At 40.2% G+C, this 27197-nt stretch overlaps 1 protein-coding gene, 1 long non-coding RNA gene and 1 pseudogene across 3 annotated transcripts in view; 1 reads left to right on the forward strand and 2 right to left on the reverse strand.

The window, feature by feature from the left end:
- The first annotated feature begins 2996 nt into the window (after positions 1–2996).
- LOC145789366 (uncharacterized) lies at positions 2997–5587 on the forward strand. Its single transcript, XR_014340830.1, has 2 exons — positions 2997–4689; positions 5019–5587. It is a non-coding gene; the product is annotated as an uncharacterized LOC145789366 (long non-coding RNA).
- Positions 5588–6328: 741 nt separating this feature from the next.
- LOC114323080 (uncharacterized) lies at positions 6329–13814 on the reverse strand. The gene is made up of 3 exons (XM_028270549.2): positions 13399–13814; positions 13170–13288; positions 6329–6739 (listed from the first exon to the last, which is right to left on the reverse strand). The coding sequence occupies exons 1-3, from the start codon at positions 13572–13574 to the stop codon at positions 6720–6722; spliced, it is 315 nt and encodes a 104-aa protein (XP_028126350.1). The 5' UTR covers positions 13575–13814; the 3' UTR covers positions 6329–6719.
- Positions 13815–14829: 1015 nt separating this feature from the next.
- Positions 14830–27197, reverse strand: part of LOC114323082 (polyadenylate-binding protein RBP47B'-like) — a 52729-nt pseudogene continuing 40361 nt past the window's right edge. The window contains exons 7-8 of the transcript XR_014340827.1: positions 15671–15768; positions 14830–15328 (exon numbers count right to left, since the gene is read on the reverse strand). The product of XR_014340827.1 is annotated as a polyadenylate-binding protein RBP47B'-like (transcript). The remainder of the gene's footprint in view (positions 15329–15670; positions 15769–27197) is intronic.

Consider the following 27197-nt stretch of genomic DNA (forward strand, 5'->3'; position numbering starts at 1 on the left):
AAAACAGTCCCGAAATGAAGCGAAATGACATGAAATGCAAGGAAATGCCCCGAAATGCAACATAAGGCACCCGAAATGGCCTATAGCTATGCCAAACATGCACAATATGGACATGCAATGCAAAGACAGAAGCTAGACAGTCCCAAAAGATGCACTTTCACAGTTATAAACATGGCCAAACAGCAAGCATAGGTAAGGGAAAAATGGTATGCAAGAATAGGGGCCAAAAGAGGGGTAATGAAGCAAGTGATATAAGAAAAACCCAAACTGAAAAATTTCCTTCTACAACACTGAAGAGGGACCAAAAATATGAATATTTACAGTATATGGAAGATCTCAAATCAGTATACAAACATGATAGAAATGTGATGCAAAATAAGGCTCAACAATGGCTATAACATGAAGTATACAAAATATTCACCAAACAGAAAAAAAGTGTGAATGAAACATGAATTATAGGCCAAAATAAGACCACTTTCAGTTCGGACCAAGGTCCAAAAACAGAAGCAAAGAGGGTTTCCAATTTATGCAAAAATGGGGCCAAATAAGGGATATAACTACAAGTGACACATGGAGACACCAAACAATGTTGAGTCCTTCTCCAATGTTGAAGAGGGGCTCAAAATAAGCCTTATATCAGTTTACCACATGCTCGAAAATAAATTGCTCATAGGTCAAAAATAGCATGCAAAACTATGAGATACAAGAGGATTAATGAAGCAAGTGTGTTATGGAGGGCTCAAATACGGTTGAGCCCTTAATGAAAAGTGAAGATGAGCTCAAAAGATGGCCCTTTTCAGTTAGGGCCGGAGCTTGAAACCAAAAAGAAGTGGGGCTTAGAAATAGATCAAGGAAAAGGGTCAAAAGGGTAAAAGTGTTACTTACCCTTGAAGATTCGAACTTTTGTTGCTTCTTGGATGGATTTGCAGCTTCCTTAGCCTTCAAGAATCCTTCCTTGTTTCTGGAAATGAGATGGTGGTGGTAGAGCTTGGTGGTGTAGAAGGAATGATGGTTAGGGACTTAGGGTTTTTTCAAGAATTGAGAAGGAAGAAGATGGAGTTGGCTATGGAAGCTTGAAGGAGAGTTCTTCTAACCCCAACAAAGAACAAGGTTTGCTTGCTATATAGGCCAAAGAAGGGGTGTAAAGGTGGGGGAAAAGGAGGGTAAAACTCCCCCACAAAATATCCCCCGGATACAGATAATATCTGGGGGATATTGCCCCACAGCTGTAAAGTGCACAGTGCGAGGAACACGGCCGGCCTAATACTTTTGCTGGAGGTGGCCGGCCGGCCACACCACCTAGCCGGCCGGCTAGGGGTCAAAAGGGTCAATGTGATTTTCTGGCTGGCCAGCTACTGGAGAGGTACCCCTATGTGTGTACAACACAACCATGTAGTTAAAATTCCAAGAAAGTGGGTCTAAGGGGTTCAACATTAGCTCGGAAAGAGGGGTTCAAAAGGGTCAATTTGACTTACTGGCCGGCCATGAACTTTTAGGGGCCTCTCATGTGTGTACATCACAGATATGTGGTTCAAAGTTCAAGAAAAAGGGTCCAAGGGGTTCAACATTAACCCGGAAGAAAGGGGTCAAAAGGGTCAGGTAACCTTAATGGCCGGCCACCAACTTTTAGGGGCCTCCCAGGTGTGTAGATCACAGATATGTGGTTGAAAGTTGGCAACACTAGCTCCAAGGTATTCAACATTAGCCCGGAAGTGCGAAAAACGGGCGCCGGGAGGCTCCGGAAGAGAAATAACTGGTTGCTGCAACAATTGCTGGCCTCCCACCCTTCAGTGACCTTCCCTGTGATAAAACAGAGGTACCTGCCAAAAATGAACGAAAACCGTTGCAAAACGAATGTTCGGGAGCCAAAACACGCAGTTCGGGATCCCGAAAATGGGCTGTTAAGCACCGAAAGTGGCATTCGGCCACGAAGTGGGTTTCTCAGACCCCAGTGTCCCTCAACAGGGAGCAAATAGGAAGTATGCCAAAAATCAGAGCAATAGGAGATGGTTAAGCGGTCCCGAACCGAGGCACACGGCCCACGGTCCCGAAAACCGGGAACCGGACTCCGAAATGGGCAAAATGGCCCACGGCCACCAAATGTAGCCTACGGACATTGAGAGACGGTCTACGGGACCTCTCCCTTCCCTCAGGAAAAGAAGTAGAGAAAACCGAGTCTGGTTCGCAAACCGAGACAAGGCACAGAAGATGGTTCGGAAGTCTGGAGGCAGGGCTCACGGCCGCGACTCTGAGACTTCTGAACGAGCACGATATGCAACATCACCAAGCGCTCAATCGGTGACGTCTGAGTCTTAAGGTCGGTCAAAAATGGGGTGTCTACAGTTTCTATCTTCACACCTATTTGAGTTTGAGGGGGGGTTATACATATATCATGGTGAGCATGGTTACACACCATGCGAACCACCCAATCTGGTGAGCATGGTTATATACCATGGGAACCACCCAAGCCACCCTATGGCGCATTCCCTAAGTCGCCTCCTCAGTGCACCACCAATAGCTTCTACAACGGTCAGACATGACCCCGTAAATTGTCTCGACATTGATTCCAGTTAGCTTCTACATCGGTCCGGCATGACCTCGTAAATTGTCCAGACATTATCTGCTACAACGGTCCGACACGACCATACAGTGTCTTCTCCAACGGTGTGACACGACCATACCGTGTCTTCAACAACGATTTGACACAACCATACAGTGTCTCCTATCCTATTTTATTTTATTTATTAGTTTACTTTCCTGTTTTGTTACTCTCTCCAAACTCAAGTTGGTTAGTACCTATCCTCCTTGAGTTTGAGAGGGGCTGTTAGTATATTATTATATGCTAGTGTTTAGCTTTAATAATTAGTGTCCCCTTGCTTTATGCTTTCGGTGCCTCAATTGGCATCCTATGTTGTCTTCTCCTCTCTATAAAGAGAGTGTACATCTCTTGGTAAATATACACAGAAATACTCAGAAATACAGAGTTATTCATTTGCTCTCTCTCCCTCTCTTTATCAAACTATTGTTACAGGATGATTGTTTCATCAAGTGCAGTTGCTGAATTGCCTTGCGAACCTCTGCCGAATCCGTCTCAAGACTCAAATCTCAACAAATACCTGATGATAACAGTTTTAGTTTTTAGATTCCTTCCTTCATTAATTGTTTCATCAAGTGCAGTTGTTGATTGTTTCATTAATTTTTTACTGCCCTTTGCCTTTCCTTCCATCAAAAAGAGAAGAGATGATCAATGTGCCATCTTCTATTGATGTGATCATGATCTTCCTGAAATTCTTAATTGGGTATCAGTTGTGGAACCACCAGGATTCTTCATGGTCACCCTTCCTTGACGCAACACCTTTTATGTTTGTTAGTTTTTGAAAAAAAAACTTGAACCTTCATTTATCATCCTTCTATGTAAAGGACCTAATATTAATAACTTCTGCTTCAGTATCTAACCAGTACTCTCTACAAAATTGTTGCCGAAATTGTGGCGCCAAGACCAAGAAACCTCTCCCAATTTCAGATGACCAGATAACTTCTTAGGAAAGCAAATCTCAGATTTCATGTGGAATTACAGTTGGTGAATCCTGGAATCGTATTGAAAGTGGACATGGAAATAAAGTTTGTGAACATGTTAATTCAGGATTTCTACTTTACTTTTAGGTTGTGTATGGATTATGGATTTGAGGATGGATTTGCGAAAGAAAAGGAAAAGGAAAAGTTGAGGGAAATATTAATGAAATATAAGCTCTCTCTCTCTCTTTTTTTTCTTTTTTTTCTTTTCTCTCAGCATATAAATGATCCAAACACAGACTTATGCAAGCATGTGATTTTGGGGCTAGAAGGAGAAAGTGTTTGCCTTTCTGTGTATGTACTGGTTAATTTTCTTTGCCTTGTGATGGTGCTTGAAGCATTGACATGATATCCGCCAAGTTTGCCACTTCATCCCTGCTTTGTACAGTTGATGATGCTTTATGTAGGCTTCTGTGAAAACCGAATGATCTCAAAGGGAGTTTTATGCTAAGGGAAAGTGATCTATGTAAATAGAACTTGCAATTTTGCAGACAAGTTGTTGTATATGAAGCCTGACGTACTATTTTCTTTCTTGCATTCTTATGTGTTCTTACATAGCTTCAAGTTTGATAGTTAACCTCAGTGTTTTGAGTTATTTCTGCCTGTAGCCTGATGGACATCTATTCTAGGTTTTATGACTATGTTTTGAGTTATTTCTGAAGCTCCAGCTGGAATGAGGAATTTCCGCTCGGTGTGGCGATTCCTTGTAGGCTGGCTGTGAGGGAGGCATGATAAAAATTTCAGCTCTGGTAGGAAGGATGAAGATTGAGGATATACCTTGCTCTTGTTTCTCTCTCCCCCTTTCTCATAATTACCTAATCGCCAATTTTTTTGTTGATAAATCAGAGGAAAAACCTAATCTTCATTAGCTATCTAATCATTTTTAATCTCAGGACTTGGATGGAGGAAGATGAACTCTTCATTAGTACACAGGATTTTTTATGAATCCCTGAAGCCATTGGTTCTGAACATGTATTATGTTGTCACTACTGACTGAATATCTTGATGGCCATTTCAGGTTGAAGGTTCTCAAGAAATGGCCTCCATGGCAGGTGCTGTCCCGGCTGTGGAACAAAGGGAGGAATATGACCCTTTGGCTACGCCAGATGTTGACAAGTAAAACTCCTCTCCTTCCTCCCTAGACTGACATATTTAGCTGCTATATTGTTTGGTCCAACTTATAGAGCTGCTTATATCTTTTATTTTTTATTTTTTGGAAACCTGTGCCAGTGTGTTTGGTGCAATTTCTTACAATTTATAAGGGAAAAAAAAAAGCTTAAATAAGCAGAAAAAAGAGAAAAGAAAAAAGAACTGATTATTGGGAAGCAAGGGGAGAGGTTCTTTTAGTTTCTGCTTTTTGATTATCAATTTTCAATTTGCTAGAAGTTGCACCAAATAATTGATGTCTTGACCAACCACTGATAATAATCAATAATTGTTTGTAGGTTGAATGCTGCTTACCTTGCCGTCCATGGAAGTGCCATTTTTGGCCGGCCCATGTGGCAGAGAACCTCATCACTCTCACAGAAAGAATAGGCTCCTATGGAGCACCTATTTTATTTGTCGGTCTCTAATTGGTTTTTGGTGTGCTAATGTGATGGAAAGAAAGACAATCATTAGCAAGAAAACTGCTTCCAGAGGGGAATCCAGGTAAATTCTGCTTTTGTACATGATGTTCCGCCTCAAAAGGGATTTCCTCGTTTGGTTGCAGCAGTCAATAAAAACATAGGAAAGCAGATAAATTTAATGGCATAAATTCTGAAGTCATTTCTAGATTGTTGTGACATGACATTTTGATTTGTAGTATAAATAAGAGAATGATATGTTGCTTTCTTTCAAGTAGACTGAGTTGGGGCATAGAATTCCTAGCTTCGTTATATATTTCTTTTATGTTGTAATGGTTAGATCGTAGTGTGTTGGGGGGGGGGGGGGGGGGGGGGTTTGTTGCTGGAACTATGATCTGAACTATGATCTGTAATATTATGCTGCATGTATGTCATTTCATTCCATTGGGAAACTGACACTAGTGGGTTGGGTCAAGTATTTGAGTGAATTTTATTTTCAGTTAAGAAAAATAAATAGTAAAATCGATTAACAAAGTTATTTTTAAAAATTTTATAGATTTAATCTTAACCAACTAATACCATCACATTACTTCTCAATTAAACACATTTTATCTTATATCTCTAGCTTAATACTACCACATTTTTAATCTTTTCACTCAATCTAACTATATTCATAATTCTATCTAACATAATTGGCCAAACAAACATAGCCTTACAGAAAAACTAGACAGCTGCATCACATCACTTGCATCCAAAGAAAAAACCAAAGCGTTTTGCTTTCTGTTGAGGTCAATTACAACTTTGCTTGATTTTCCTGAGTTTGACGATGGCCAGTTGAGCGGTTCTCCCTCTCTCATGCGTGCACACAGATTTTCCGATGAACAGTTTTACCAGGTCCCATATGTTTGATTACAAAAATACCTGAAATTAGGAAGCTAATTTGGAGACTGCAGGGAAGAGCACTAAATAAAAAATTTAAATTTTAAAAAATGCGTGTGTAAGAAGAAATACACAAAGCTATATCAGAGTAAAACCACGTCGGGATTCATCCATTTCCATCACATTTTTGTCTCCGTGTAAGTCCTCTTTCTTGCACCCGGAAAAGTTTTTTATATCTTGTGCCTTACCCACACTTTATATCCAGCATATACTTTGCTATCAAGATATTGCTATTTGGACCACTGAACCGATTGATCATCTCAAATCCCAATTCACATAAGAAGAAAGTTGATAATCCTCAAAATACAAAAAGTACCAACAACTATATCGATCCAACTGTTGAATTTAAAATAAAGTCTAAAAACATCAATGAATGACTATAGCCATCGAGGAAAGGAACATACAAAAATAATTAGCCAAATACCATTCCCCTTCATAGTAATAACATACATTCTAGTGTAATATCTAAAAATTGTAGGAGCATACAAAAATCAGGCATAGCACTTCCTTACAAAAATAGAATGTATTCTTTCTTGCAGGTCCAAATAATTTATTCTGAGATGAAGGGAGACAAGAAAAAGTTTACTTTCAGAGGTAATCTTGCCTACGTCAGTGAGTATGTTGAAGAACTTGAAGGCCCTGCTATAGTGGAGTTGCAAATCCTGTCACCACACAAAAGAAAAACCACATCATGTTGATAAGCAATCCTCATACCAAATACGAGCCCTTAAAAAATTCAGATGATAAACAAGAACATGACAATGAAACAGGTTATCATCCAGATATGTCACAGAACTTATACAAATCCTTTTAAATGCGTCTCAAAAAATTTCAAAGATTTCAATCTCCAAGAGTTACAGCACCATGTTCACAATTACAGGCCATAAGTTAACAATATGCATCCCCTGATCTGATGTTATACCTGTCACCCAAAAAAAAAATTCCCTGGTCTGACACATCGCCTGTAACAAACAGAAGACATGCAGCTCAACCCAGCAAAAATAAAGAGTCCAAAGACTATCCAAAAATAAATGTTCTAAAAACTGATCTTCTTCCACATTATTATCAGGTTCTCTCAAACATCTCCCATCTTTGCACCCACCGTCTTCTATAATGTCTTGTTCCTCTCATCCATAGAAAAGGCACCAAATTTCTAACATGACTATATCCTCAAAAGATGCAATCATCTTGCCAATCAATCACAAGATGCCCTTATAAGATGATCTAAAAGTTAGGCACTCTTTGGCATCCTCTATTTTTTTTTTTTTTTTTGTCTTTTTAGAGTCACATCACCTCTCTACTTTTTTGCACATCTTTTCATAAAAAGTCAAAAAGTATACTTATTCAAATCATCCCAAACACCCTCTTAATTTAGAGATTATACCATTGGACAAAAGGAACTAGTGCCCAATCAGGATCAGTCATTTTCTGAGGTTGTGTGTGGTGGTATTAATGGAGTAATTTCAAGGGAAGATGTAAGAAATAATGTATAGAGAAAGAGAGAGAATAAATTGTATGTATTATTATTGATTGATATATTGATATATATTACAATGATTCATGATTCCTATATATAGAAGAGGATGAGTGTGTAGTAGGTAAGGAGTAGGTGAAGGGGAGGTGGTAGTGGTGTAGTGGGTTAGGTTTAGTGGAGTAGGTGAGGTGGTAGTGGTGTAGTGGGTTAGGTTTAGTGGAGTAGGTGAGGTGGTAGTGGTGTAGTGGGTTAGGTTTAGTGGAGTAGGTTTAAGTGGGTGAAGTAGGTGGAGAGTAGGTGGATTTTAACAGCTCCCCGCAAACTCAAGGGGGATAGGAACTAACCAACTTGAGTTTGGAGAGAGTAACAAAACAAGAAAATACATAAAAATAAAAGAGGATAAGAGACACTGTATGGTCGTGTCAGACCATTGGTGAAGACACTGGATGGTGGTGTCATAACGTTGTAGAGGACACTGTATGGGGGTGTCATAACCATGTAGAGGAGACTGTATGGTGGTGTCATAACGGTGTAGAGGACACTGGATGGCGGTGTCAGACCGATGTAGAAGACAGTTTATGGGGTCATGTCGGACCGTTGTAGCAGACAATGTTGTGACAGTTGTTGTGACAGTTTACGGAGTCTTGCTGGACCCTTGTAGAAACTAACCGGAATCAATGTCGGGACAGTTTACAGAGTCTTGTCGGACCCATGAAGGAGCTAACCGGAATCGATGTCGGGACAGTTTACAGAGTCTTGTCGGACCCCTAAAAAGTCGCACCCTCAAAAGGTGTTGTGACAGTTGTTGTGACAGTTTACGGAGTCTTGCTGGACCCTTGTAGAAACTAACCGGAATCAATGTCGGGACAGTTTACAGAGTCTTGTCGGACCCCTAAAAAGTCGCACCCTCAAAAGGTGTTGTGACAGTTGTTGTGACAGTTTACGGAGTCTTGCTGGACCCTTGTAGAAACTAACCGGAATCAATGTCGGGACAGTTTACAGAGTCTTGTCGGACCCTTAAAAAGTCGCACCCTCAAAAGGTGTGCCCAATCTTTCAAAAGGCGTGCCATCAAAAGGCGTGCCCAATCCATAAAAAGGCGTGCCATCAAAAGTTGCGCCCTCAAAAGGCGCGCCCACTTCATCAAAAGTCGTGCCCGACAGAAAGCGTCGAGCCATCAAAAGGTGAGCCGGAGACGCGGCGAGGCACGTGAGCGACAGAGCGGCGTGTCGGCCGCGTCGTCTGTGTCAATATAAACCAATGCGGAGGCGGAGGAAACCAAACCAGACTGAAACCTCTGAACTTGTCATTCTGAAGCAATCTGTAAATACTCTGTATCCAACCCTTCTCGGAAACACTCAGTAACCCAAAAAAACATGGCCTCTTCTTCCCGTTCAGCTACCCAGAACATGGCCTCATCTTCCCGTGGTCTGCTCACTCTCTTTCCCGACCTCAACGAGTCAACAGGAGAGATAACAGGTGCGGTGGCCCGTGAACCTCAACCAAACACCTCTGGTTTTGCTCCGTTGAACTTTCCGATGCGGTCGGTGGAGCAAAAAATGGCGGTGCAGTCGGATGTGGAGGCCAATCAGTATACCTTGAAGTCATGTGTGGAAACCATGACTGCGGTTACAAATTTGTCGAACCGGCTGCAGAGTAGGACAAATGAGGTGCAGCAGTTAAACGCCCAACTGGCTCTGCTCCAACGCATGTATAAGGATGCGCGAGCAGAGATAAGTGTGCTAAAGGCGGAAAACAAGGAGCTGAAACGGAAGGCCAGTTTTATGTTCCGATTTGGAGGGCCGCCATATGCTGCAGTGGAGGAGCAGGGAGTAGTGATCATGCCCAGTGGAGTGGGAAACACGGAGACAACACCGGCAAGGGCCGCCCAAGACGGTGGCAAGAAGAAAAGACCGGCAGAATAGGCGAGAAGAAAAATCCCACTGTTCCGATTTGTGTTGGTTGTGTTTTGTTTTGTTTTATGTTTTTTTATTTTTATTTTTTTTTTTATTTTTATTTTTTTTATGGTGTAAAATGCTGATCGGGGTTGATCCCCGGCATGAAGAAATGACAAGTTTGTAAAATGTTTTTTTTTTTTTTTTTTTTTTTTTGGGAGTGTTTTGTTGAAAAAATAAAAATTAAATGAAAGAAAACAAGGGAGAAAGAAAATAGATAAAAAATATTTATAGATGGATTATATGAAAAACATCAGTGCGATTGTTTCAAAATAAAGTGGGGTATTTAAAAAAGAGGAAAAGTGACTTGGAAAAAATAAATAAAAATAAGTGATTTTTGAAATCAAATGGAGGAGAGAGAGGGACAAACCCATGTGACAAAGTGGAGAGAGAGTCGGTGAGTGGGGTGCAAAAGGTGAAGGAGAAATGATGGATTGAAAATGGTTTGGGTCAAAAGTGGATACTGTTAGTGGGGAACATGAGTGCATTGATTATTTGATATAATAATAATAATAATAAAAATAAAAAGTTAGAACAGTTGGAGAGAATGAGTGGAGTATGGTAAGGGTTTCATCCAAAGCCAAAATTTTTGATGTAAACAGGGCGAAGTGATTGTCTCCGCAACATGTCAAACACACGACCAGGAGTACCAACAACAACATGAACCCCACTGGAGAGAATGCGCTGATCTTCGCGCACACTAGTCCCTCCAACACAAGCATGAACCTTCACACTTTGCTGGGCAAGTTCAAGAGTGGGTGGAAGAACCAAAGCTTGGCACTCAACCAAGCTATAATCTAGCTGCTGCAGAATTCCAGTTCCAGACTGTCTCGTCATATGAGGTGAAGAATTCTTCTCCATCAGCCTCACACATGACTACAGTTGCACAAATCTTTGTTGATTTTATCAGCGGAATAGGTTGAGGTCCGGCGGGCGGCTAAGGTGAGGTTGCCGCCCGCCGGGGAAGCGAAAATACTAGATTTTAAACCAGCTCTGATACCATGTAAGAAATAATGTATAGAGAAAGAGAGAGAATAAATTGTATGTATTATTATTGATTGATATATTGATATATATTACAATGATTCATGATTCCTATATATAGAAGAGGGTGAGTGTGTAGTAGGTAAGGAGTAGGTGAAGGGGAGGTGGTAGTGGTGTAGTGGGTTAGGTTTAGTGGAGTAGGTGAGGTGGTAGTGGTGTAGTGGGTTAGGTTTAGTGGAGTAGGTGAGGTGGTAGTGGTGTAGTGGGTTAGGTTTAGTGGAGTAGGTTTAAGTGGGTGAAGTAGGTGGAGAGTAGGTGGATTTTAACAGAAGATTACTATATGTTTAAAGAGACTAAACAACAACATATAGAGAACACAACACCACACTGTTGGATCTTTAACAGAACCAAACTAGATAATGATTCATAGATAATTGCAAATATATATGACTCTTCATTGGAAAATGTTCTCACACCGTGTATCCAATTTCTAGAAAAAACTAAAGTTGTGCAGCCTATTATCGGCTGTTGTAAACTCAATGCAGAACTCAGGTGCATCAATACCATAGTTGTCAAATCGGGATTCGTATCGTGAATCGAAATGGCCTTGTACCGAATCGCGAATCGAATCGAATCGTGAATCGTAAAGATTCAGTCACTTTTTCTAAATTACTTAAAAATATATATCTACACATTTAGATGTTAAATATATCTTATGAATATAAAATATTTAGACTTAAATCAATGAAAATGTTATTTTGAATAATAATCACGTAGTTTAATAGGTAAGAAATTAACAAAGGTTCCTATATAAGATCATCATATTACATTTTTCCTTTTTTAGATATTTCTTATCAACCATTCTTAATAAAGATGTAATATCATCATCTTGCCTTTTTTCTTTTTTAAATATTTCTTATCAGCCATTCTTAATAAAGATAGTAACCAAATAGACAAATTATCAATTTCCAAAGTAACAATAATTAATAGTAATGTTGATATTTGGACAATAAGCATATATACTTTTCTAAGTAACAGTGAGCAAATAATAAGAAAGAATTATTTAGAATCTTTTATTTTAAAGCCTAAAACATTTTAAAAAGTATAACTATCCGCACACATGTAATATTCAATTTAATAAAATAGTAATAGATAATTTATAGTGTAACTTTAATCTTAAACATCTTTATAAGATATATTATGATTTTTTAAAAGAAAAAAAATGAGAAGAAAGGTTAAAATATATTGGGTCTGATTGAATCTGATTGGATCCTATTGAAAACTCTATGATCGCTAAAATAATAATAAATCATGTATATATGTTGGTTGTTTTGGCATTAAACGCTATTAAAAGTTGTATTATGCCATTTTCAATAAAAAGATGGAGAAAAAAAGAGTCGAAAATATGTCGGACACAATAATTTCAAAAGTTGCATGAATCGTAAAAAGTAAATCGAATCGTGAATCGTGCGATTCACTAGAGATTCACTTCCAAAATAAATTCACCAATAGATTCGTATCGATTTTGCAAAAATTGCGAATCGAATCGTGAATCGTAAGATTCTAATAACAGAGATCAATACAGAAGTACACTAAAAAAAATCCAGAGAAAGCACAACTATATCTTACAAATTCATATGATCATAAAACTTAAATTTGATGCCCCATTCAGCTTAACGAAGAGACAACAACTGAATGTGAAAATCCAATGACCATACTGAATGACTAATTCCATTGTGCAAAACAATCTGCTCCAGTTATCTGATCTGGATGCTTTTCAAAAAGATTGGGTGTCAACATACATCTCAGCCATCACATAGTTGTTTCAACCCTTGGATAACCCTTTTTTAACAAGATGCAGGAGCCCATTACCAATAAACCAAGCTCAATTTATGGAGAAGCCTCTGATAAATTATAGAAGATATGATCAATTTGTTCTTGCAACATCCTTAAATGATCAGACTATTATTGAACTGGCCCAGGGTATTGGTTTGATAGGTTAGGCCGGTGCTAATTACATTGCTTGAAAAGAAAGCAGATTCACATACATGGATAACATTCAGTTCAAGAATGTTCAAGTTTTACATGCCTTTGTTTCTTCTAATCAAATCACAAAAGCTCTGCAGTGTTGCCACAACAATATTCAAATAAATATCATCATCAAGTTACAACATTTTGTGGTCCCACAAATTGGGCATAAGATGAATACTGATGCAACATGTCTATGGCATATATAATCCTTACTTAAGTTAAGAAATTACAATAATTTTAATAGAAAATTAAAATTACCATTGAAATCTTACCTTCTCTGTATTGTCCTTATTATTGCTAACCACAAACTATACATATATACATATATATATACATATAACAAATGCATACCCTTACATAACCCACCAAAAAATACAATGTCCTTTTGAGGTTCTATCTTGAGTTTCTTTGAACGATAAACATGAAGTTCAAATAGAAGCGAATGCAATTTGGCGCCGTTCCATCCAGTTTCATCAATGTGAACAAGTGCAAAACCATTTACAACAAGAGATTATTCATAAAACCCCACTTTCTAAAAACAAATGGCAACACAAATAGTATGACCAACGACCATAAACATTCTTCAATATGAATTGAACAACTCTGAGAAATAAACAAAATGGGAAAGATTTTTGGTAATTAATTAGCACCTTCAGAGAGACAACCCCATTGGCCAACCTTTGAAGACAACATAGAATTGAGCAAGGAAGAAGCAGTAGCAGAGTGAAGAGGCATCAATGACTCTCCACAACCCAACTCCACTGGCAACCTACATTGACCATTGACAACCCCAAATCTCAGATCAGTTACATAATTACCAAAAACAACCACCCCATTCACACATACATTTTTCAGAGAGTTACACAAGTGTGTACCTACCTGGTGGAGAAGAAGGAATGGTGGTGACGAGAGACGCGAGCAGAATTTGAGGAGGGTGCGAGTCCACCGAGGTTAGATGGTACTGGAGGTGATTGGGTTCGACTTTTGCAACTCAGGAAGGCTTTAGCGGACGATGTTGATCTCTGAAGTAGCCTTCTTGCAGGGTTGCTCGCCATTTTTGTCCCTCGCTTGCTTAACTCTCCTCTCCTCTCCTCTCCTCTCCTCTCCTCGGTTCTTTTTCTTTTTCAGGCAAAACCCAGCCAGATGTCTAAAACCCTAGCTCAATATCAGGTTCAATTTCCTTTAGCACATCATTGTTTATAGCATTCTCCTAAATAATATCAAGCATCACTACACATATGACGCTTCTTGTCCCTAGTACCAAAATCAAGTAGATATTTAAACCTCTTCAATAAAAACTGAATTTTTTAATAAATTTAAATTATAAATATATTCCTTAAGATTTGTTTAAAATACTAATTGCCTTTTATAATTCTAAAAATTACATTTCCCCTTGAACTATCATATTTCATAATAAATGGTCACTTTTATTAATAAATTATCAAGTTAATTAACATTCTTTAATAATATTAGAAATATATTTCAATTAATAATTTAAATAATTTTATTATTGTATAAGAGAATAGTTAAGAACCTTATTTTTCAATTAATCCTCTTAAATAAAAAATTCTAACTAAAAAACATTTATAATTTTTCAAACCACAAAGCCTAATCCATATTTTAAGCAAAATCTCAAGAGATGCATTTATAATTTATCATTTTTAATAACTTTATAACTAAAACATGAGATAAAAAAAATTAAAATATTTATAAATAATTTTTCAACTTTAAACCACAAATAAATAAATGAGAATAAATCTTTTAATTTTTTTGTATGAGTTGAAATTTTTTTTACTTCTTAGCTAAAATCTAAAATCTTTGGAACCGAAACAGACCATAAACATTGCTAACTAGTGCGTATCCCACTCTTTTCCAAGAAAAGAACACAGAACAAGAATGCAAATTAGTAAAATGACAAAAATCAAAAATCAAAAAATCAAAAGCTTTCCTCAAAATCTTTATTTATTTATTTTTTTGATCTATTTATTTATTTGATCAGCAGAATAAATAAATAAATTCTTTGGAAGGTAGAGGTCTGATAAGCCAGCCAAAATATACACCTAAATAGATTCCCTTTGAATCTGTTCCTGCTTCACTACCAGAATGCTCGAGTACATGAGGTAACACTGATGTGCATCTTGGAATGCCCAAGAGGCAAATTGTAACATCCTCATCCTGAATCATAACAATATTGTCTGCTTGGACTACACCCTCTTGGCTTTGAGGCACGTAAACCTAACCAAGCCCAAGCGTGGGACGGGATGTTGTACAAGTAGTCAGCCATGACTTGAGAAATGCATGCACCAGATATTCAGGAATACAAACTTACTTTTTAAAATCCAACCAAAAGGAATTCAACATTTTTAAAAGTCAATAATGTATCTCAGAGATGAGACTTCTGAACTCAGTCTACTTGAAAGAAAGCAACATATCATTCTCTATTTATACTACAAATCAAAATGTCATGTCACAACAATCTAGAAATGACTTCAAAATATATGCCATAGAATTTATCTGCTTTCCTATGTTTTTGTTGACTGCTGCAACCAGAAGAGGAAAACCCTTTTGAGGCAGAACATGCACAAAAGCAGAATTTACCAGGATTCCCCTCTGGAACTGAAGTTTTCTTGCTAATGATTGTCTTTCTTTCCGTCACATTAGCACACCAAAAACCAATTAGAGACCGACAAATAAAATAGGTGCTCCCATAGGAGCCTGCTTGCTGTGAGAGTGATGAGGTTCTCTGCCACATGGGCCGGCCCAAAATGGCACTTCCATGGACGGCAAGGCAAGGTAAGCATCATTCAACCTACAAACAAATATTGATTATTATCAGTGGTTGGTCAAGAAATCAATTATTTGGTGCAACTTCTGGCAAACTGAAAATAATCAAAAAGCAGAAACTAAAAGCACCTCTCCCCTTGCTTCCCAATAATCAGCTCTTTTTTTCTTTTTCTTTTTCTTTTTTTCTGCTTATTTAAGCTATTTTTTTGTCTCGTAAATTGTAAGAAATTACACCAAACACACTGGCACAGATTTTCAAAAAAAAAAATAAAATAAAAGATATAAGCAGCTCTACAAGTTGGACCGAACAGTATAGCAGGCTAGCAGCTAAATATGTCAGTCTAGGGAGGAAGGAGAGGAGTTTTACTTGTCAACATCTGGTGTAGCCAAAGGATCATATTCCTCCCTTTGTTCCACAACCGGGATAGCACCTGCCATAGAGGCCATTTCTTGAGAACGTTCAACCTGAAATGGCCATAAAGATATTCAGTCAATAGTGACAACAAAATACTGTAAGAATCCTGAAAGCTTTTCTGTTTATTGAATTGCAGCAATTTACAAAGAATTCATCAGTTTATATAGTCCTAAATCTATGATTGAAAAAAGAAATACAAACTAATTCCTAATTACACAATCATGCCATATATACAATATATTCTCACACCCCCGCTCAAACTCAAGGTGTTTTAGCAGAAAATACTGAGAGTTTGCTAAGAAGAAACTGAAACTAAGCGGTAGTGTGAGGTTTGGTGAAGAAGTCCGCAACTTGCAAAGCTGAAGAAACGAAAGGAAGCGAGATGAAACCAGACTGCAAATGCTGTCGGACAAAGTGACAATCATTTTCAATGTGTTTCGTCCATTCATGGAAGACTGAGGTATACCCAAATTTGAATAGCAATCTGAATAGCACTGCGGTTGTCACAATAGAGAGAGGTCGGAGAAGACTGAGGTACACCCAAATCAGAGAGAAAACAACGAAGCCAAACAAGCTTAGCAATAGCATGAGCCATAGCATGGTACTCAGCTTCGGCAGTAGAGCGAGCAACTATAGTTTGTTTCTTCCTTTTCCAAGAGATCAAGGAATCACCAAAAAACATACAGGAACCAGAGGTGGACTTGCGATCATTTACTTCACTAGTCCAATCAGAATCAGCATAGGCCATCAAGTCTAAAGAGGAAGTAGAGGACAATAGTAAGCCCTGAAAGATGGTACCCCGGAGATAGCAAAGAATGCAAACCAAAGCAGCCCAATGGGTAGAGCGAGGAGTAGAAACGAACTGACTAACCACATGAACAACATAAGCAAGATCAGGGTGAGTGACAGTCTAATAAACTAAACAACCCACAAGCTCGCGATAGAAAGTGGAATCATCCAGAGGGACACCATCAGTAGAGTTGAGCTTCACATTAAGCTCAATAGGGGTATCGGAAACCATAGTATCAGTAAGGCCGGCATGATAAATAACCTCATTAGCATACTTGGCCTTAGACAAAAAATAGCCCTTTGGAGAAGAGGCAACCTCAATACCAAAAAAAATACCGCAATGGACTCAAATCCTTTATTTCGAAAGTGCGGAAGAGATGTTACTTGACCTCAGAGATAACAAAAGAGTCAGAGCCAATGACGATCACATCATCCACATAGAGTAAGAGTGTAACAAAACCAGCCGAAGTATGTCTCAGAAACAAAGTAGAGTCGGAAGCAGAAGGATGAAACCCAAGCTTGGTAACAGCAGTCTAAAAGTGATCATACCAAGCATGAAGAGATTGCTTCAAACTACACAGAGCACGCTGAAGATGACAAACCTGCCCAGAGGAGTGGAGAAGGCCAGGGGGAGGATGCATGTAGACCTCCTCAGTGAGATGACCGTTAAGAAAAACATTCTTAACGTCCATCTAATAGAGAGGCCAATGTCGAATAGCAGTAACAGAAATCAAGGTATGGATAGTAGTCATCTTGGCAACAGGGACAAATGTCTCCTCATAATCAATACCATACTCCTGCAAGAAACCCTTAGCAACCAAGCGAGGTTTGTATCGCTTGAGAGAACCATCAAAATGAGTCTTGACTTTATAAACTCATTTGCAACCAACAAGATTCTTGCCAACAAGCAAAGGAACCAACTCCCAAGTGTTAGTCTTCTACAAGGCAAACAACTCATCCTCCATAGCTTGAACCCAATTAGAATCCTGACAGGCCTTCGTGTAAGACTGAGGTTCTAAAAAAGAATGAATAACAGACAAAAAAATACGATAGGAAGCAGAAAAACATGTATTAGACCAACCCAACCTGTTTGGAGGACGACGCTAACGAGTAAGATATCCGTGTGCAGTAGGATCAGAGTTGTCAGAAGTAGGAGGATCAGCAGCAGGGGCAGAGACAATTGGTGGAGGAGGAGCCGTGCGATGAGAATAAACTAATAACGAAGGGAAGAAGCCGAAGGAGGAGAAGCAACCAAAGGTGAAGCAGGAGGAGATGATGGAACAAGCTCAGGAGGAACAGTGGAGATGTACTCATTAGACGAGACTTCAGAAGGAAATGGATCAATATGAATCAAATTCTCTGTGGAAACTGGGGCAGTGAGAGGAGAAAGTTAAAAGTAAGGTAGACATTCGAGAAAGGCAACATGGCGTGAGACATAAAGGCGACGGGAAACGGGGTTATAACAGCAACAACCTTTCTGAGTGAGACTATAACCCAAAAAGACACATAAGATAGATCGGACACTAAGTTTGGTCTTATCTTTACGGGGTACAAGGACAAAACAAACAGACCCAAACACATAAAGGAGGGAGTAATTAGGAAGTTGGGAAAACAGAGCCTCATAAGGAGACCGACCAGAAAGAAGGGGGGTAGACATATAGTTGAGGAAAAAAGCAGTAGTAAGAACTGTTTCACCCCAAAACAGAGCCAGAACGGAGACAAAGAGGAGAGACCTAGTTGTCTCAAAAAGATGACAGTGTTTACGCTCAACTCAACCATTTTGGGCAAGTGTATTAGTACAAGAAGTTTGGTAAATGGTACCCAATTTTGCCAAGTATTCACAGAATTCAGTTTTAAAGTATTCCCTACCCAAGTCAGACAGCAACAATTTAATAATAGACCCAAACTGTGTAGTGACCACAGACTGGAAAGTACAGTATATCTGGTAGAAGTCAGACTTATGAGTCATAAGATAAACCCAAGTCTAACGGGTGCAGTCATCAACAAAAGACGCATAGTATGCAGAATCCCTTTTGGTAAGAATAGGAGAATGGCCCCAAACATCAGCATGGACTAAAGAAAATGGTGTATCAGATATAGAAATACTTTTATGAAAAGATAAGGCTGTCATTTTGGCAAGTTTACACCTTCGACATTCAGTAAGTCTACTGAGAGAAACTTTATCCAATATATTCGACTGAGCTAAAGACCGTAAGCGATCAGCAGACAAATGCCCTAATCTAGAATGCTACAAGTAGAAAGGCCTAGACAGAGAATCTAACTGAAAAGCGGCAAAGACAGTCTGAGAGGTTGCTATCGGCAGATGCAAGCTCTCCACTACATAGAGGTCTCCAACTCTACGACCGGTCTCAATCTACTATTTAGACATCTGATCCTGCACAGAACAGATAGAAGAAGAAAAGATAACATCAAAACCAGAGGCATCAAGCTAACTGATAAATAATAAATTGACAGATAACTGATGAACATAAAAGACAGATGGAATAGAGATAGCAGACATAGCAGATGGAAGACAGATATAACAGACATACCAGACTCATTAGTAGCATTGACAATAATAGGAAAGGGAGGAGAAGTACAATTTTGAAGTAAGGGAAGATGAGGAGTCAGATGATGAGAGGCACCAGAGTCAAAAATCTAGACAGATGAAAAAATACCTAAAGAAGACCCAAGCAAACCTGAATGAAGAGAGGAAACAATGAAGGCAGACGGTGATGATTGGGAGTCAAACAGTATATGCTGAAGCGGATTAATCTGAGCACTCAAGGAAGCCAAGTCAGGATCAGGAACCGGAGCAGATGCAATAGAACCAGCAGGAGGCTGAAAAATATTCGGAGAAGGGGCGCATAACTAGATCAGAAACTGCTGAGAAGAAAAGGCAAACAAAATCCCTTCTTGGGACAATAATACTTCCAATGACCCCTCTGATGGCAGAAGGCACACTCATTTGATGCCAATGGCCCCTTCTTGTTTACGAATACACTCATAATATTGGAAGTCAAATGGGTCCAACCAAAACTAGAGGTACAAACTGTGGTCAAAACATAATAAAGGAGAAACTCCAGAACACCCAAGCAAATAGTACCAAATAGGACAAATATACACAATGGATCAGATACAATCAAACCTGAATCAAGTTACAAAATGGTGAATATAGCGATCCCGGGTTTTTCCCCTTGTTGTACAGTATTCCGGACTTAGGTTCCGTGGTGTTGGTTGTTTATATCTTGTTCCCATCCTTCAATTCTTTTAAGATGAGTTTTAGGATGTGTTGGGCAGATTTGTAATAGGTTGGTTGTGTTTAGAAACCAAAAGTTGATGCCCAGATTTTGGCCTTCACGCTCGAGCGGGGCTTTTGACGCTCGAGCGGGCCCTTTGTTTTTGCTTCACCGCTTGAGCGGGCATTTTGACGCTCAAGCGTGATTATTCATCTCTCAGTATTTTGTTCTGCAGGTTATCGGACGCTCGAGCGTCCACTTTCATGCTCGAGCGGGGATCATTGACTGCAAAACTTATGGAAGTGTGCATCCGGCGCTCGAGCGGAACTTTTGATGCTCGAGCGTAAGTCTGTGTCTGACGCTCGAGCGGGGAATCCCACGCTCGAGCGGACCTGTTTTTATATCATTGACTGCAAAACTTATGGAAGTGTGCATCTGGCGCTCGAGCGGAACTTTTGATGCTCGAGCGTAAGTCTGTGTCTGACGCTCGAGCGGGGAATCCTACGCTCGAGCGGACCTGTTTTTATATCAGTTTAGGATTTCACTTTTTGGATCACTTTTTCGGTGCCTTTTCTCTCTCTAACTTTTCAAAACCTCCATTAGAGAGCTCCTCTCTCTAGATTTCAACTTCTCTCTAAGGTTTGATCTAGTTTGAGTGATCTTCCACCCTTGGCCCTTTGTAAAAAGTGTGGGGTTTGGCTTGCTCTTCATTTTGATCCGAAAATCTTGGGATTTGGAGCACCTTCGAAATTCTTCATCTTCTCCATTTGGTCTCATCTCTTGAGGTAGGGATAACTATTCATTTTTATGATCTTTAACATAGATGTTGGGCATTTTGTATAAATGGTTTGATTTGAGAAGTTAGGGTTTGAGGTTTGAAATATTGAAAAGAGGGGTTTTGTTCCTTTTGAACTATATATGTGAATGTGGGTCTCAAAATGAGGTTATGAACGTTTATTAATGATATTTGGACCTTTGGGTCAATATTGGGAAAAATGAGAAAAATGCCATATTTGGATTTTATTGGGTCATTAGTGTGATTAATTACTTTCATTGTGAAATAATGAAATTGGCTTGGAAATAGTGAAATTGAGAAGTTATGAGAAAGAATGGTGGAATTGGATTGATTAATGACTCACTTTTGAAAATATTGATAATTTATCTGTTGATGCATTTATTATTTGTTTAGAAATAATTGCTTTGGGCTATCGGTGGAGGATAGTCATGATTGTTGTAGACACTGTATGTTGATTAGGGAAACTAATCACGTTGAATATGTCATTGAATATGACGGTTGGAATAATACATCGAATATGTGTATTGATTGATCTTGTATATGATAAGTGTATATATACATTGCATTGTGTGAGAGGAGATAGAGAATGTACTTCACGGTTTGGGAGGAGATAGGGGATGGACTCCTAAACCGGACGTTATTTGGGAGGAGATAGGGGATGGACTCCTAAACCGGACGTTATTTTGGAAGAGATAGGGGATGGACTCCATTGATACAGCAAATCTGTGTATCATTTGTGAAGTATGGAAGTGTTTTATTATGAGTTGCTATCTCATTTGAAATTGAAGTATTGTTGATATGGGTTGTTAACTCATTTGAAAAGGAAGTGCTTTGATATGAGTTGTACTCTCATTAAATTGTTTGGCCAGGTTCTGAGCCATGTTCATAAATCGAAAATTTGTTAAGTAAAAGAAAGTGGAATGAAACATGGACATATTTGTCATGAAACTGGGTAATGTTGTAAGTTGATTCATAGGTGGTAACATTTATCAAATACTAATGTTTTAGTTATTGCTCATACTATGTTTAGCATATCTCTACTGGGCGTTGGCTCACCCTATATGGGACATCATTTTTAGGTGCAGGTGATATGCCGCCTCCAAGGATGTAGCTTGGGAGGTTGTAGAAGCTGAAGGCTTTTTTTTTGTTATTATTTTGTGTATTACATGTATATTAAGCCAAGGACTTATTTTGTGTAAGGAGTTGAAACTTTATTTTTGTTGAACCCAAGTGTTGACTTGGAAAGTTGTAAGCCTGTAGGGCATTTACTTTTGTTGTCAACATGTAATATTTCTTGTAAGAATACTCTGATGTTGGTAATATGATCTCTTTTTGTATCACGAATGTATGATTTTGGGTTTATTTTGAGGGCGTTACAACTTGATATCAGAGCGTACCGGGTTCGAATACCTTGGGTACGCGGGAAGTGGTTAGTACCATAATGGGTTTGTCTCGCTTGTTAGAGACTTATGCATGATGTTATATGTTTGCTTGATAACATGTTTATGTGACTATATGAGTATGAGATTTAGTTTCTAGGATGTTGATTGAATCCTTAGGTTTCTGGGAGTCCTGTTGGAAAAGCACCTGATCAATGCTGTTTCCAACCGGAACTCTAGCAACGCCTCGGGACTGTCATTATCCGGAAATGAAATTCGTAAGTGCTTATGTGATTATGTGTTTACGTGGAATGAATTACAGTTGTCCATTGTATTAGGACGTGAGTGTTATAGTTTCGGCACATTTGTAAATGTGCTAATATTCTTGTTACCTTATTAGGATGTCAGGACGAGGACGTGGTGGTAGGTGAGGTAGGCCTAGGAGGCAGGAGATGCCTATACCGGAGGAGATTCTGGCACAGCAGGAGGGTGTTGGTCAGGCCAATGTGGCCAAGCCAGTAGGTCAACAGGCCATGGGCGCCTTAGCCAGCGAGATGGCAGGAGCTTTGAGGGAATCTATGGGCATTCTCAGGGCTGAAAATCAAGCCCAGGCCCATGTAGTTGAGGCAGGGCCTTCCTTTCTGAAGAGGGAGTTCTTCCGGTCTAATCCGGACGAGTTTGTTGGCGATCCCAAAGAGCCACTGAAGGCTGATGAGTGGCTTGAGCAGATGACAAAGACGTTTGAGATGCTTGGCATCGAAGACGGGGCTTTGAAGGTGACCTTGGCGTCCTTCCAGCTGAAGGGAGACGCGGGTCAGTGGTGGAAGTTTGTTTGGGGCCGTATCGGTGGGACTTGGGAGGCTTTCTTTGACGCCTTCCAGGAGAAGTTTTTGTCTCCCGCTGTTAGGGAGAAGTTGAGAGATCAGTTCTGTCAGCTCAAGCAGCTGAGTTCATCAGTGGCCGAGTTTGAGGCCGCATTTACCAGTTTATCCAGGTTCGCACCTGAGCTAGTGGCGTCTGAGGAACGTCGTTGTCTTGAGTTCGAGAGGAAGTTGAGGCACAGACTCAAGGTTAGGGTTGCTAGGCCCATGACTCGGGAGTATGGACGCCTTGTGGATGCTGCGGACCATATGGAGATTATTATGCACGAGGAGGAGAGGTTGAGGGGCTCCAAGAGGAGTCAGGATGGCCAGGGGGATGGTAGGAGGCAGAGGGGTTCTAACCCTCAGCAGTCCCAGGGTGCTTTTGCGAGATCTACCTTTCCAGTGCCGAGTTCAGGCTCTGGGAGAGGCAGTCAGGGAGACATTACCTGTTACAAATGTGGTCAGCTGGGCCACAAGTCTCCAGCTTGCCCGCAGAGAGGAGGAGGGCAGAGAGTAGCTTCATCTTCGGCTCGACCTCAGAGCCAGAATCCGGACAGAGGCCAGCCGCTCTCTTGTTACTAGTGTGGTCAGGCGGGGCACCTGAAGAGGTACTGCCCACAGTTGAGTGGCACATCTGGTGTGTCTGGTTCGAGGCAGACGCAGAGTTTTCAGCCAGCACAGTCAGTTCAGGCCTCGATGGCCAATCAAGGGGCTTCATCGTCTCAGTCTGTGCAGCAGTTTTTTGCTTCGAGAGGTGAGCAGGTAGACCAGAGACCTTCAGGGCGCGTGTATGCTGTTACCGCGTAGGATCTTGTATCGGCTCCATCTGTTGTGAGAGGTACCTTTTTGTTTTGCAACTCGGTTGCCAATGTGTTGATTGATACGGGTGCATCCTATTCCTTTATATCTGCTGCATTTGCATCTGTTTTGGGGTTGGAATTGGCGCAGTTAGTATCTCCTATTTGTGTTGTATCACCTGTTGGAGGTGAGTTCATTTTGAAACAAGGATGTCAGGGCTGTGATATAAAGGTCGCTGATCGTTGGCTTCCATTTTCTTTTGTGGTTATGACTATGTCGGGTTTTGATGTGATTTTGGGTATCGACTGGTTATCGTCATACCGGGCTGTTATTGATTGCTACTGCCAAAGGGTCACTGTATGTACCTTGAGCGGGGATTGTTTCCATTTCTTGGGGGATCGGGTTGGTAGAGTGTTGCCACCGGTGTATGATCCGCGAGGGCAGAGTGAGCTTAGTGGTCTTCTCGCTAGCTTTATGAGTAGTGAGTGTGATGAGACCCAGACTGTATTGCCGAGAATGGTTTGACTTAGAAAATATGAAGAAAAAGAACTCCGAAAATATGAGGAAGAAGGAATATATTACTTAGAAAATATGAAGAAAAAGAACTCCGAAAATATGAGGAAGAAGGAATATATTTCTGTTATATTCAAAACTTCTTATCTTACAAGACCAAATGACACTCCTTATATAGGAGATATTACAAACATCATCATAACCCATTATATGCCACTTACATATTATATATTACCACTATCTACCACTATCATATTATATACATGCCACTATCTACCACCAACACCACTATCATATTCTATACATGCCACTATCTACCACCAACACCACTATCATATTATATGCATGAACACAATTTTCAGCACTCCCCCTCAAGCTGGTTTGAAGATATCTTCCATAGCCAGCTTGCTAGTCAGCTTATCAAATTGCTTCTTGTGTAGTCCCTTCGTTAGCACATCAGCTAATTGTTCACCTGTTGGAAGGTAGGTCATACAGATTATGCCAGCATTGATTTTCTCCTTGATGAAATGTTTATCCACTTCTATATGTTTTGTGCGATCATGTAGAACTGGATTATGAGCTATAGATATAGCTGCTTTGTTGTCACAATAGACCTTCATAGGTGTCGGGTGAGAAAGCTTTAATTCTTCAAGAATTCTTTTAATCCACATTACTTCACAGATTCCATGGGCAACAGCTCTGAACTCTGCTTCTGCACTACTTCTAGCTACCACATTCTGTTTTTTACTCCGCCATGTAACTAGGTTCCCACCTACAAAGGAGCAGTATCCGGATGTTGATCTCCTGTCTGTAACACTTCCTGCCCAGTCTGCATCTGTGTATACTTCAACTTGAAGATGTCCATGTTTCTTGAATAGTAAGCCTCTCCCTAGAGTTCCTTTCAAATATCTTAAGATCTTATAAACGGCCTCAAAGTGCTCTGCCCCTGGTGAGTGCATGAACTGACTTACCATGCTGACTGCAAAGGCAATATCAGGCCGCGTATGAGACAAGTAAATCAATTTCCCTACAAGTCGCTGATATTGTTCTCTCTCTTTGACTTCTTCAGCCTTAGCAGCTTGTAACTTCAAGTTAGGCTCGATCGGAGTCTCCGCCATCTTACAACCAAGCATACCTGTTTCTCCAAGGAGATCAAGAACATATTTTCTCTGATTAACGAATATACCTTCCTTGGATCTTGCAAATTCCATTCCGAGGAAATACTTGAGGGCTCCCAGATCCTTAATGTGAAATTCTTTTGCGAGTTTCTCTTTGAGGGCTGCTAACTCTGCTTCATCATTACCAGTTAAAATGATGTCATCAACATAAACAATCAAAATTGCAATTTTACTGTTTTTTGAATGTTTATAAAATATTGTGTGATCTGCTTGACTCTGCGAGAAGCCACAACTGATAACTGCCTTCCCAAAGCGTTCAAACCACGCTCTTGGTGATTGTTTGAGTCCGTATAATGACTTGTTCAATCTGCATACTCTGTCACTTCCAAGTCTCTGCTCAAATCCCGGCGGTAGGCTCATGAACACCTCCTCTTCAAGATCACCATTGAGAAATGCATTTTTAATGTCAAGTTGATGTAGAGGCCAATCTGAATTTACTGCAAGAGATAACAGTACTCTGATGGAATTTATTTTAGCAACAGGAGCAAACGTCTCCTGATAGTCGATCCCATAAGTTTGAGTGAAGCCTTTAGCTACCAGTCTCGCCTTGTATCTCTCAACGCTTCCATCTGCGTTACATTTTATCGTAAACACCCATTTACACCCAACTGTTTTCTTGTCTTTGGGTAGATCAACTATCTCCCAAGTACCACTTCTCCTTAAAGCATTTGTTAGAATTTACCATAAACCTACCACCACTACCACCTCACCTACTCCACTAAACCTAACCCACTACACCACTACCACCTCCACTTCACCTACTCTCCACCTACTCCCAAACACACTCCTATATAATAGGAATCCTTGTAATTGTAATAACACACAATACAATCAATCAATAATACATTTCTCTATTTCTTTTTATACATTGCATTTTTTACATGGTATCAGAGCAGGTTTAAAATCTAAAAATTCTGCTTCACCGGCGGGCGGCAGCGTCGCCTTGGCCGTCCGCCGGACCTCTACACATACCTTGAAATTCTTCTTCACCACTTTGCCGGAACAACCCCAAAACCCCTCGTGGAACACCAGTGTCTGGCCAACATTTATGCGGTCCTAAGGTCTCAGGGCAATTACAACCTTCATCAGATTCTGCTCACAACTCGCCCTTCTACATTGTCCGTCTCTCGCATCGGATCAGGAGGATCAACTGGCAACGGCGGTGGTAATGGTGTTTTCATTGGGCTGAATTGGGGGAATATATCTGGTCTCCGCCCAGGCTTCGGCCTTTCCCATTCGATGGGGAAATCAAGAGGAGACCGGCGAATCATCTTCTCTTCTCCGGGCGCCATACACACGACCTGCGACCTCCGAAGACTACACGTTATTTCCAATCGCCGTCGTCGGAGAGCGAGTGCAGGAGACAATGGCCTTCGGGAATGGCTGAGCGGCGGAGATGTGGTGGTTAACGACGAAGGAACCGCCAGTGCCGCCGTGGACGGCGGTGATGAGGATAGAGACAGAAACTGGTCGCTTCTTTCTCTCTCTCCCTCTCTTCCATGCCATCGTCTCTCCCTCCCATCCTTCTCCAGCCGTGTCGCTACTACTCCTCTCTCGAACCAGAGCTTTGTCATCGATGGCAGATCTCTCTCCACCGCCACCGCATCATTTGTGATCTCGTCCAGATTACGCAGAGGCAAAAGGGGCGAGATTTCTCTCTCTCTTATCTTTCCACTCGTACCCTCACAATTCTTTTTTTAATCATTCCACTTCCTCTCACTCTCATTAAAATATTTTGATAGCCAAACATTCCCACGTGAAATCCATCAGGAAAGTGGCCCAGCTGCTGTTGCACACTTCCACAAACAAATATAAGATATTATATAAATATTTTGTTAACTACAACGGCCCATGGTATTCAAAACCCCCATACACTCCAACCAGCAGGAAAATCAAACTTGAATCTTCCCCATTAATACATTTT

This window comes from Camellia sinensis, chromosome 9, assembly GCF_055761805.1.
Source record: "Camellia sinensis isolate YWXY chromosome 9, ASM5576180v1, whole genome shotgun sequence".
Classification (NCBI taxonomy): domain Eukaryota; kingdom Viridiplantae; phylum Streptophyta; class Magnoliopsida; order Ericales; family Theaceae; genus Camellia; species Camellia sinensis.